Source organism: Hipposideros armiger, unplaced genomic scaffold (genome assembly GCF_001890085.2).
Source record: "Hipposideros armiger isolate ML-2016 unplaced genomic scaffold, ASM189008v1 scaffold_42, whole genome shotgun sequence".
Classification (NCBI taxonomy): domain Eukaryota; kingdom Metazoa; phylum Chordata; class Mammalia; order Chiroptera; family Hipposideridae; genus Hipposideros; species Hipposideros armiger.
This window is the reverse complement of record NW_017731392.1, coordinates 2,488,169-2,500,182: the sequence shown is the minus strand read 5'-3', so window position 1 is coordinate 2,500,182 and position 12,014 is coordinate 2,488,169. Positions and strand designations below refer to the sequence as shown.

At 44.9% G+C, this 12,014-nt stretch overlaps 1 protein-coding gene across 1 annotated transcript in view; it reads left to right on the top strand.

Annotated features, from left to right (window-relative positions):
- MYOF (myoferlin) overlaps positions 1-12,014 on the top strand; it is a 165,673-nt gene that overhangs the window by 141,486 nt on the left and 12,173 nt on the right. Inside the window, exons 37-41 of the mRNA XM_019639002.1 lie at positions 3,542-3,712; positions 4,466-4,614; positions 6,662-6,801; positions 8,960-9,048; positions 9,134-9,229. Of these exons, the coding sequence (XP_019494547.1) occupies positions 3,542-3,712; positions 4,466-4,614; positions 6,662-6,801; positions 8,960-9,048; positions 9,134-9,229 (645 nt within the window). The remainder of the gene's footprint in view (positions 1-3,541; positions 3,713-4,465; positions 4,615-6,661; positions 6,802-8,959; positions 9,049-9,133; positions 9,230-12,014) is intronic.

Genomic DNA, 12,014 nt, shown 5'->3' with positions numbered 1-12,014 from the left:
TCAGGGAATTGGGGAGGGGGAACAGCGTTGGGGATTCGAGGAAGGGGAACAGACAGGTAGACAAATTGCTGTTTTGTTCTTCAGTCCAGTTGTGGAGGACGTCGTTTCACTGGCCCATGTTGGTATTATCACTGCGCTCTTCCCAGGTGAGGCAATCGGTCGCTGGTCATTGATCAGCCGCTCACTGCGGCTCACAGCAACTCTCACCGGCTGCTGGCCACTCACGCTGGCTGCCAGCCACTCCTGTAGCTCAGGGCAGCCCACTGCAGCCCCGCTGCAGCCTACGCCATCGCTGGCAACTCACAGCAGCCCAGCTCCAGGTCGAGCTGTTGTTCATCATCTTAGCTGTAGAGGGCGCAGCATCACTGGCCTTTAATGTGGGATCCGAACCGCAGCCCTGCTGCTCAGAGCTGGTGCTCCCAAGCAAGCTCTTAACCAACTGAGCCATTCGGCCAGCCCCAATTCTACCATTTTGATCCAGTGATTGTACTATTGACCCTGTTATCAAGACTAAGGATGGGACAGAAAGTGATGGGATCAAAATGTCCTGCTCTCTCTGTCACCTGTTGCCCAGGATTCTTGAAATAGCATTATTTTCTTTATCGTTGCCTCTTTAGACTTGTTTCTGGGCTGTTCCATTGATCTCATCAGTACCTTCTCAAGGGTAAGGGTGACCTCTAAGTAGGACTGGTGTTTTTCAGCTATAAAACTGCATCCACATTTAACAATAGCTATCATCAGCTGAGCTTTTACTGTGTGCAGACACTATGCTGAGCTGTTTGTATAAAACATCTTAAAAGTCTCACAATTCTGAGGTGCTGGTTACCCCCATTGTACAACAGAGGAAACTGAGGCACAGAGAGAATCAGGGCCTAATGTGCCCAGCTGTTAAGAGGCAGAGTCAGGATTCAAACCCAGGTCGTCTGACTCCAGAGTCTGCATGGTTTCCACACTGTGTTCTCAGTGGCTGCCACCATCTGATTTTCATCTCTATGTCAATCCTAGTAGGCAAGCAGGGTAGAGATGAGCAGCCCTCTTTATGGGTGAGGGAAAAAGGGCCCCAGAGCTCTGTTGACAGTGTTAGTACACAATAAGGTCAAGATTTAGGTAGAAACACCTGACTCCCGAGTCCCAGGGTTTTCCAGCACCCTTGGTAATGCTTCACGTTCGTGGGAAAGCCACCACCTTAGAAAAATGCTCTTTGCACAAAACATTTGTGAAAACAGTGCTATTTTCCCCCAAGCCTTGCCAAGTGGGAGAATACTTCGTTCTTATTTGACGTGTGGCCTGTCTGTTAATTTCTGACTTTATTGTCTTGCCCTTCTTCTTCTTTTCTACTCATGTTTGTTGGTTTATGCCTTTTTGCATTCTCCCTCTCATGTGTGTACACACACACACACACACACACACACACACACACACACACTGAGGAAAGTCTTTTTAACTCGAAGCCTCTCAGGTTCACACACACCCTTCTCCCCTGGCTCACCTACAGGGGACCCCACGCTCAGTCAGCTCCCGGGCACACACACACACACACACACACACACGCACACCCACTGTGCCGCACTCCCCGAGGCCGCGCACCGGGGCCAGGGAGTGGAAGTAATCCTCTGGCACGGCACTAGGATCGTTTTCCTTTTCTTCCGCTGATCCAGCCCTGAGGTCTAGACAGGAAAAGGCACGCAGGGCAGGAAGGAGGGCTCCATGTGAAGGAGACAGGGAAGCAGGGAAAGCCAGCTTTTAAGGGAGAAAGGCGGCCCTGTCTGAATTGTTTGTATCAGAGGAGCCAAGCACAAGCTTAATTAAGTGGCAGGAAAAGTCTTGCTCGGAGCCACCCGGGGAGGAAGTGGTGCTGTCAGGGTCTGCTTAGCCAATCCTTGTCTGGCGTGCGTGCAGACTTCCCCCCATCCAGCCAGCGGGGCCAAGGAGATGCCGGCTCTGCAACCCCTCAGACAGCTCTGGTCCCTGGCCTCGGTCTTAGGAGGTGACTTGCTTCTCAGCGAGACTTTCAGGGACTCTGGGACAGGAGTTCAGGGAGGGACAAAATTCCTATGTCTTTAACCATCATTCGGCCTATTCCTACCACATCATGGCCTCCTCCAGCTCACATTCAAGGGGATGTCAGTGTCTTCCATAAGAAGTTAATTGGTGTTCTAAGAAAAAAAGTATTTCTTCATCAAGCCAAGATACCTGGTTTAAAAAGATAACTGCAGGGCTTTTCAGAGCCTTTAGTTTGCCCAGAGGAATGCCAAAAGAAGTGGTTTTTCAGTCCTATTTGACCAAAGAATTATTTTTCTCAAGGGACACATATTACTTGTGGAATCCAGTATTATAATTGTGGTGTTATGGGGGCACGTGTGGATACAGTGCTTCATGTGTAGTCATGATTCAAGCACCTTTTCTCATGTGGCTGCCTGCCTCCTGTAGGCCCCTGCCTGGCTGCAGCAGTCTAGAGAAGTTGCTGAGCTTTATCTAGGAGACACCCTGAAAGCTTTTCTCCAGAGCCCCATTGACACACACCCTTCTGTTCATGTGGATTAACATTCCTGGCTCCTTGGGCAGGAACAAGTCTACGCCCCAAAGTATAAGGAGAAGGGGAGGAGGCACAGGGAGACAGGAGGGATGGGAGGGGCCTCTCACAGTTTTTGGCCAACAAAATTTATTGAGCACCTACTATAGGACTCCTACCTCTGTGGATGGTGCAAATACAGAACCAAACCCTGCCCTTCTGGAGCTTATGCTGTTCAGTTTATCCCCCTCTCAGAACTGGCACCACATTGCTCACCTACCACAGAAAGTATTATTTTGTTGTTTAGCTGAGACATGTTTGCATTTTAATATGGATACCATAGAAAAGCCTTTAAGAAGCAATGACAGATTCAGAGGGCCAGGGAGGAGCGTGGGAGCCTTCTTGGCACCCTGCATATCATGCCATGTTGGAGCATCTTGCTCACACTTTCCTCACCCCCATGCTCTTGGGTGAGTCAGGATGTTCCGTGGGGTGGTCTCTGCTGAGGCAGAAGAGGGAACAGAGCAGGGGCACAGATCGGGGGCTGTAAGTCAGGGCACTTGTGCCTTACTAACCCCCCAGCTGGGTAGAGATGCCTGGATGCTCTAGTTAATAGGCATGTGCTAATAATATGATAATTAATAATAACTATTACAGCTCTTGGGTTTGGAGCAATTTTCTCATGCCAGAGGCTTTCTAAACATTTCTTCACTTGGCCCTTATTATCACCATTTTACAGATGAGAGAGATTAACTGGCTTAGTAAGCAGCAGAGCTGGGATTTGAACTTAGGTATTTAATGCCCATGATCGTCTCCTGAGCAAGTGTATAATCTCTTGTGGTTCTTATTACTAATACATACTAGTTGTCAAATACTCCCACCTACTATCACCTGCCTGGTTATCCTGGTCATGATGTTTAACTCCAGCAGCCATAGCCACTGCCTCAGGATTCTTTGTACGGAACCTTGGTGTTTGTGAGATGCCCAGAAGAGATCATGGAGACCCTAACTTTGCATTTCTTACTTTAGAATGTATGAACTGACCTGCTACTTACCTCAAGAAAAAGACCTGAAAATTTCTGTCTATGATTACGACACCTTTACCCGTGATGAAAAAGTGGGAGAAACGATTATTGATCTGGAAAACCGATTCCTTTCCCGGTTTGGGTCCCACTGCGGCATACCTGAGCAGTACTGTGTGTAAGTTGCTTCGGCCATAAAGTTAGACAGTTTGCTCCATCTAACATTAATACCTGGGGAAGCTTTGGCTCTCTCTCCTCAGTGCCTGTCTTCATGGAGTCACCGCTCCTTTGAGTCAGATATATACTGGTTTTCATAATAGGATTATTTTAGGGAGACTCAGGCTACATAGCATTGCCCAACTCCAGGGGGCGACATTCACTTTGAAGTCTGTGTAAAACACTGGCCCCTGGAGTAGTGCAGTGCTCTGTGGGGATAGCATAGGGAGCAGAGCTTGGAGAAGCCCATTGTTCTCTACCCAGATTTTTGAGCACTCCCCTCCATGCCAGGGACTGAGGGCTGGCAATATGTGATGGCAGGAATTCCCAGTCCCCCTACCCCAATTGATCAATTTTGTGATGTCCCTCTTTATCTGAGTGCTTTTCTACATTGTCTAATGAGATGTAACTGTGATTGCTAGTTGATGAGTTTGCCTATTATGAGTATGGCTATCTCAGTCACACTCCTCCTTTTTACAGAGGAGGGACATGAGAGGGGTGAAAAGGATTACTTGGCCGAGGCCAAAATAATTGTGCCTTTTAGGTCTCTGAAATGGATTTCTAGGCAAAAGCCAAAGTGTAGAGCACATTCCCAGCCCCCTCATTGCATGGGGGTAAGCAGCAGAGCTTATGTGAGTATGTGAGTATATGTGTATGGCCCCAAGAAGAGCCCATGTGCCCTGCAATAACTCTAGATGTGGGATGTTATTCACAGTTCTGGAGTAAATACCTGGCGTGATCAACTGAGACCCACACAATTGCTTCAAAATGTAGCCAAATTCAAAGGCTTCCCACCACCCATCCTTTCCGAAGATGGAAGTGGAATCAGATACGGAGGACGAGACTACAGTTTGGATGAATTTGGTAAGCATGTTGCCATGGATTGCAAGTCAGTCGCAAAGTATAGTTTGGGGGTACATATAAGTACATAAATCAGTTACAGACCCATTTCTATTACTGGGTTTGCTTTGGGGATGGGGACGTGCAGAGCAGTACCTGAATTATAGCACAGGGGACTCCACACACATGATTATCTAACATAATCCCCATTGTAATAGAGTTTTGCTGTCATATCAAGTGTCAAAGTGGACACATTTTCTTGTCTGATTAAGTTTCACTTGACTTTTTTAGGTCATAGTCATTCGAGCCTTGAACACAAAGTTATAGTAATTAATTTCCAGGTAATGCAAAAGTGCTCAGATGATGATGCAATAATTTCTCTTCCAAGTTCATTTCATCATTCTTCTAGCCCTTCTAAGATTCAGGGATACTTGGGGTTGGTTTGAAGAATCTGCTAAGTTCACATCTGGCTCACATCCAACCTTGAGGTCTTGCTTTTTCCCAAGCAGTAATTTATAATACAACCTGTCCTGACACATAAACAACAAGCTGCACTATGACAAAGACTGAAATAAGCTTAATAGAGCATAAGAGCTATGGGATAATTTAGTGTTTTGTAAGGAGGGAGGGCTTCCCAGAGGGGGTGTCAGGAGGACTGGCCTTGAGAGGTCATGGGATATCCAGAGAAAGCTGAGCAGACACACAGGAGTAAAAGTGCTTTCTGATCCTCAACTGTTTATTCTTGACATTGTAAGAAACTGTATTTTGTTTTTCCATTTGAAGAAGACTTAGTCAATATCAGGGATGATTAGATGTTTAAAAAATGTTGATGCTGCTGTTAACATGAGAACTTGCAAAAGGGATGGGGAATAAACTGGCAAGCAACATGGCTTCATGGATAAGAGTACCTCCAAATGATACCCCAAAAAGGTGTATTAGTCACAAGGATGCTTCCAGTTACTATTGTTACATAACAAATCACCCCAAAATTTGTTATGCAAACAACCATTTTGTTTTGCTCACAGTTTTGTGGGTTAGGAATTCAAGAAGGGCTCTTCTGGGCAGTTCTCACTAGAGCTACTCATGCAGTTGGTTGCTGTCAGGTGTCATGTAAAGGCTCAATTCAGCTGGATGTCCAGGGTGGCTCAAAGCACATGGCTACCAGTTGATTCTGACTCTTGGCTGGGAGCTCAGCTGGGGCTGGCAACCAGAGCACCTACTCAGGCTTATTCAATAGGGCAATCTCTGGGTACCCAGGCTCCTTACATGGCAGATGGCTTTCCCCAGGGCGAGCACCCTAAGAGGACCAAGCAGAAGCCATGTGGCTTTTTATACTTAGCCTCAAAGTCATACAGCATTCTTTCTTTAGTGGTTGAATATGTCTCCAGACTCAAAGAGGAAATGTAGACCCCCACCTCTCAATGAGAGGAGTGTCAAAGAAAATTTGGGAGCTATGTTTTTTAAATGCCACAGTGATGCTAGCCGCTATAACAGTTGAACTTACAAATTTCAGTGGCTTAACACAATAGAAGTTTATTTCTCATAAATTCAAAACAGGTATTCCCACAGGTCAGTGGCCCTCTTTCAAGCAGTGGACTCAGGCCATTCCATCTTACAGCCTAACCATTCGTGAGTTCAGGCGTCAAGGTTGCTATTTTCTTCTGTATCCTAAAGATATAGGATCCTACATGAAAGGGCTTTATGTGCCAGGTCTAGAAGTTACACACATGTCACTTCCAACTGCGTTACATTGTAGCCTAGCCTGGTCATACAGCCACCCCTAACTGCAAGGGAGTCTAGCAAACAGAATCTGGCTGTGAGCCTCTGCCACAAAGTAAACAGGGGCTGCTCTCACACATTCTGGTGTGTTCTGGTCCCTTTGCTATTGGCTGCCACAAGTCAGGTGTGAGACTGGTTGGGGTAGGACTCTGGTCAGGAGCTACTTCTATCAATGACTCCTTGACAAGTCGAAGTTTGCATACTGGCACTGCCTGACCATTTTGCAAAGTTTGGGATGAAGTGCCGAAAGCCCCTCAGGCCATCCCGGTTTCAAGGCTACTTTCCATTCCAGAAGCCAACAAAATCCTGCACCAGCACCTCGGGGCCCCTGATGAGCGTCTTGCCCTTCACATCCTCAGGACTCAGGGGCTGGTCCCTGAACATGTGGAAACAAGGACTTTGCACAGCACCTTCCAGCCCAACATCTCCCAGGTAAAGGGCCTCCCTACCTTTGAAGACCCATCATCCACCCTCCAAATGCAGTGGCAACAGCTGACATGGACTTGCCTCTTTTATTTCTTTTGGATACTTTTAAATACAAAGGAAATAGCAATGGAACTCAGATTAGCTTCACCCCAAAGGGAAATATATTGTAAGAATTTTCATGTTACTCACTAAATCCAGACAGGAGAATGGCTGAGAACAAACTTGTCTCGTCTGTTTCTCTCTCTGAGTCTACTTTGGTCTGTACTCTTCCTGTGGTACCTTCCCATGCATAAGAATATTGTGGACCATCTCTGAGTTTTTTGGGTTGTAATGTAGTCCCATCTACTTCCAAATGTGGAAAGGATGGGTTGCCCCAACTTGTGCTCAACTGTCCATCACTGGGCCACTTGGCTATAGCCAGGAGGGCAGGGCCTGGGAAAGTAACTGCACTTGGCCCAGCTTGGATGAAGTGGTGCCATCTGACCAAAAAGCCAGGGAAAAAGCAGGGCCACAGTGCACATGACGGCTCATCACAGACACCATGTGGAGAGTGGTGAGGATGGTTCATTTCCAGGAGCTAGGGAGCAGTTGCCAGAGAAGCAAGGAGAGACATGGCAAACAACAAAATGATCCACGTGGAAGCTTGTTATAATGAAGACTGCCTGGCTATGACTGCAGAGATTCAGATTCAGTAGGTCTGGGGTAGGGCCAGGAATCTGAATTTTAACAAGTACCTGGGAGGGTTCTGATGGAACTGGCTAGGAAATTCCACATTAAGAAATATTAATCTAATGAACGCAAATCTTGTTGACATAGACAGCAGAATTGAACATGCTTGTCTCTAAAAAGTGACCACAAGTGACCTGGCTTACTAGATGATTTTGTCATGCGCTTCTTGCTTTTAGTCTGTTCCACACTTTCATTTCTCCTCTTATTTTTCTTCCTTCCTCTAGAGAGCCCATTCCTCCTCCTCTCTCTCCCACCCCTCAATTGAATAAAGTCTCAAGAAATTACAATGCGAGGAAGATTTCTCCCTGGGAATCCACCAACACACACCACCACTACCACCCCGCCCCCCATCACCTCTACCTACCGCGTTTGACAGACTGTGACTGGGTCTTAGGAGACACCTGGATGCCTAATGTCCTGTAGTGGGCTTGATGTATTATAGAACCTTGAGCCCTAGAGATTAGTTGGAAGAGAGTCAGGATCACAGTAAAATATATCCCTTTTCAAGAGCTCCAGTTAATTCATTTTGCTCACAATGCATTAAGAAGCCAGTCTAGTGGTTTCCTTGGCAACCTTCTTAAAAACCAGTCTGTTTTTGTCATGAAGGCAGATTCTACAGAACATTCAGAAACAGTTTGGGGAATTTAAATTAGTTCATATGGTTGATATAGTTTGTTAATGGCATTCCTCGTCTGTCTGGAAGAACATTCCAGTCAGATAGATGGGCCTGGTCTGCAGCAGTCAAAGAGCTGAGCGGGGCCTCACTAAGATGGCGGGACAAGTGTCAGTCAGGCTGTCACCCTCCCCCTTCCTGAAAGCCTCCTCCTAGGTTGCGGGCACTAGTGGGCCAATGTCAGGGAGTCCTCAACTTTGGGAACAGTAGTGTTCTTGCCGTTGTATGAGCCTCTCCTTTGAAAGTGCCATGTTGTAAGTCTTTGTTTTACAAAATTAAATACCATTTTACATTCTTTTTATTTCCTTTCTTGAGGTAAGTGGAGAAAGCTTTGGGTGTCACAAAACTGGGACTGCTATCAAGCACATAATATGATGACAAATAGGGTGACAGCTTGAGAACTGTTCTGAGAGTGAAGGGCCCAACTTTAAGTCATTGTAAGAGGGTGTGCGTGTGTTGGAGATTGTGCTAGCAATGGGAAGCCCTTCATTTTATTAACCAAGGAAGACTCAGACTATGATACAGGTGGGCACATGCAGAGACTCCTGGGCGAGAGCGGAGAGTGGGTGGCCTAAAGGACATGGAAGATACAAGATTCATCCTGCTTTGCTCTTCTACTCTTTTTTTTTTTTTGCCTTCTATATGGACTAATACATTAGCAGGCCCAAACAAATAGTTTCACCTAGAAAATAGGAACAAAAATTGTAGTCTCTACCACCTATAATATAACTTCATTTCTCTTTTCATTTTCAAATGGCTTAGGGAAAACTTCAGATGTGGGTGGATGTCTTCCCCAAGACTTTGGGGCCACCAGGCCCTCCTTTCAACATCACACCCCGGAAAGCCAAGAAGTAAGTAATCTTGAGACCCTGTTATAGTGGACTGGGGTCTTGTGCAGGACCAAAGAAAAGCATTTTCAAAATGTGCTTTTTTCAGATTCTACCTGCGTGTGATCATCTGGAATACCAAGGATGTTATCTTGGACGAGAAAAGCATCACAGGAGAGGAAATGAGCGACATCTATGTCAAAGGGTAAGGCTAGCATGCAAGCATCTTTGAGAAACTTGGAATGAAACAGACTTTCTCATCAGTTTTCAATATTGAAGGTGTGCACTATAGGATCCTTGGTTATTAGAAGCTATTTTGTCTCATTAATGCAATCTGCTTAGGAAGCTCCGGGGACAGGCTGAGAGCAGAAAGAAAAGAGAAACTTGTATGGATCTTGTTCATGAGCAGAGGCATCTAATGACTATAAGAACTGATAAATATTTCTTTTTTTAAAGATTTTTATTGGGGAATTGAGGGAAGGGGAACAGATACGTTGCTATCCTTTTGTTCTTCAGTCTACTTGTGGAGGACGTTGCTTCACTGGCCCAAGTTGGCACCATCATTGCGCTCTTCCCAGGTGAGGCAGATCAGTCACAGGGTTCTGGACGGCCTCTCACACTGGCTTCTGGCTACACACAGTAGCCCATGGCAACCCACCTGCCGTCGCTGGTGACTCACGGCAGCCCAGCTCCAGGTTGAGCTGTTGTTAAGCATCTTAGCTGTAGAGGGCAGTGTCACTGGCCCTCATATGTGGGATCCGAACCGGGGTCCTCTGGTGTCCCAAGCCAACTCTTAACCATTGCGCCACTCAGCCAGCCCTGATGAATATTTCTTCATTTCTCTTTTAAGAAAGTGGGTTTAGTTGAGTTTAGTGAGCCGATTTGTTATTTCTGAGACTTAGTCATGCAGTTCATTTATATTACTTTTTGATATCATGAATAACTAGCTTTAGAAACACAAGGAAAGCTTCCAAAATTTCATTTTCTATATATTTTATTACCAGCAGCTAATGTCCATCGAAAAGAGGAAACATCAGCAGATTTTTTTTTTAAGTCATTGATTCCACCAACCTTTACTGAATACCTGTGCCAAGCCTAGAAAGTGGCATAGTTTTTCATTATCCTGTTACTGGCATAATTCAATTCCAAATAGTTCACGTGGATGTTTTTTTTGTGTTATGCCATGGTCATAGATGTTGAGTACAGAACAGCATAATGACTAAGAAGCCAGACTGTAGGGTCACACTAACTGGGTCAAAACCCTGGTACTTTCCCTACTAGCTGGACAAGTTAGTCAGCTCACTCACTGTTCCTCGTGTGTAAAATGGAGGTGATGAGAATACCCACTGCTTGGGGATGTTCAGAAGATTGAGTTACTCAAAGCATTTAGGATAGTGCCTGGCAGATAGTAAACAGTATGTGTATAGTCAGGGTTCTACAGAGAAAAAGAACAGGCAGTAGTAGTAGTAGTAGTAATAGTAGTAATAGTAGTTTACAGAGAGAAAGAAAAAAAACAGAGAGAGAGAGAGAGATTTATTACGAGGAATTGGCTCACTATAATTCTGAGAAGCCCCATGATCAGCCATCTGTAAAGCTAGAGACCCCGGGAAAGCCAACAGTGTAATTCAGTCTGAACTCAAAGGCCTGAGAACCAGGGGAGTCGATGGTATAAATCCCAGTCTGAGGTTAGGAGATGAGATGAGATGTTCCAGATCAATCAATGAGGCAGAAAAAGGGGTGAATTCCTTTTTGAGGCCCTCAACAGATTGGAAGATGCACACTCACATTGGGAAAGGCAATCTACTTCCCTGAGTCTACTGATTCAAATTCTAATTTTATCCAGAAACACCCCAAAATAACGTTTACTCTGGGTACCCTATGGCTAGTCACATTGACACATAAAATGAACCATCGCACAATGTGAGTGTTAGCTAGTATTATTACTATTCCACATAGACTAAGTTAGATTTCTTAATATGTAAAAGATAAAACTTATTGGAATTTAATACGTTCATAAGGTTAGAACCAAGTTTCACGTATGATCCCAATTGGCCTTCAATCAAAACTGTTAAAGACATAATTACTGTCATTTAGGTTCACGGTAAACAGGGAATGTTTCATCAAGTTCATTATTCTTTCTCATTTCAGAATCTTATTACCATTCCTCAAGGAAAACTAATCCCAGCTAATTAGATATATGCAAATTTATTTGACTATCACAGCCATTTTTTTTTCAAGTGAGGGAAACAAACTGAAGTAATACTGGATTGAGAGAAAACTCCTCTAATCAAAGAATAAAGTACAACCTAAAGTACCATGTCCTATTTGGAATTAAAATCTATTATATTTCCCCATGTATAAGATGCACCCTTTTTCAAAAAATGTGGGGTCTAAAAACTGGGTGCATCTTATACAGTGGTTGTAGATTTTTTTTAACTTGCATTTCCCACTTTTTTTAGCACTTGTTTTTGTGCTCATACAACCACTGTATAAGATGCACCCAGTTTTTAGACCCCACATTTTTCGAAAAGGGTGCGTCTTATACATGGGGAGATACGGTAAGTACTATGTGTGAAAAGATACATAATGCATAAATAACATACCTAGTACTAGGCACATATGGGTATCACATACAAAGTTATACACATGTGTACACAAAATACATACACTTAGTTAACTTTATTGAAATTAAAATGTGAAAAGATTCACATTTAAAATTAAATGTAAGAGGGGAAAAAAAGGGGAAGGGAAGAAGGGCTGCAGGGGTGAGCAGTCTGGGGGAAGGTGGTGGTGACATTTGGGGATGGGTCAGGAGGCGAAGTCACTGAGGTCCTCGCCATAGAGTATGGACTCTTTGATGAGTTCGTTTAAAAGCTTAAAAGTTGGGCCGGCCGAGTGGCGCGATGGTTAAGAACTTGCTTGGGATGCCAGAGGGCCCCGGTTCGGATCCCACATATGAGGGCCAGTGACACTGCCCTCCACAGCTAAGA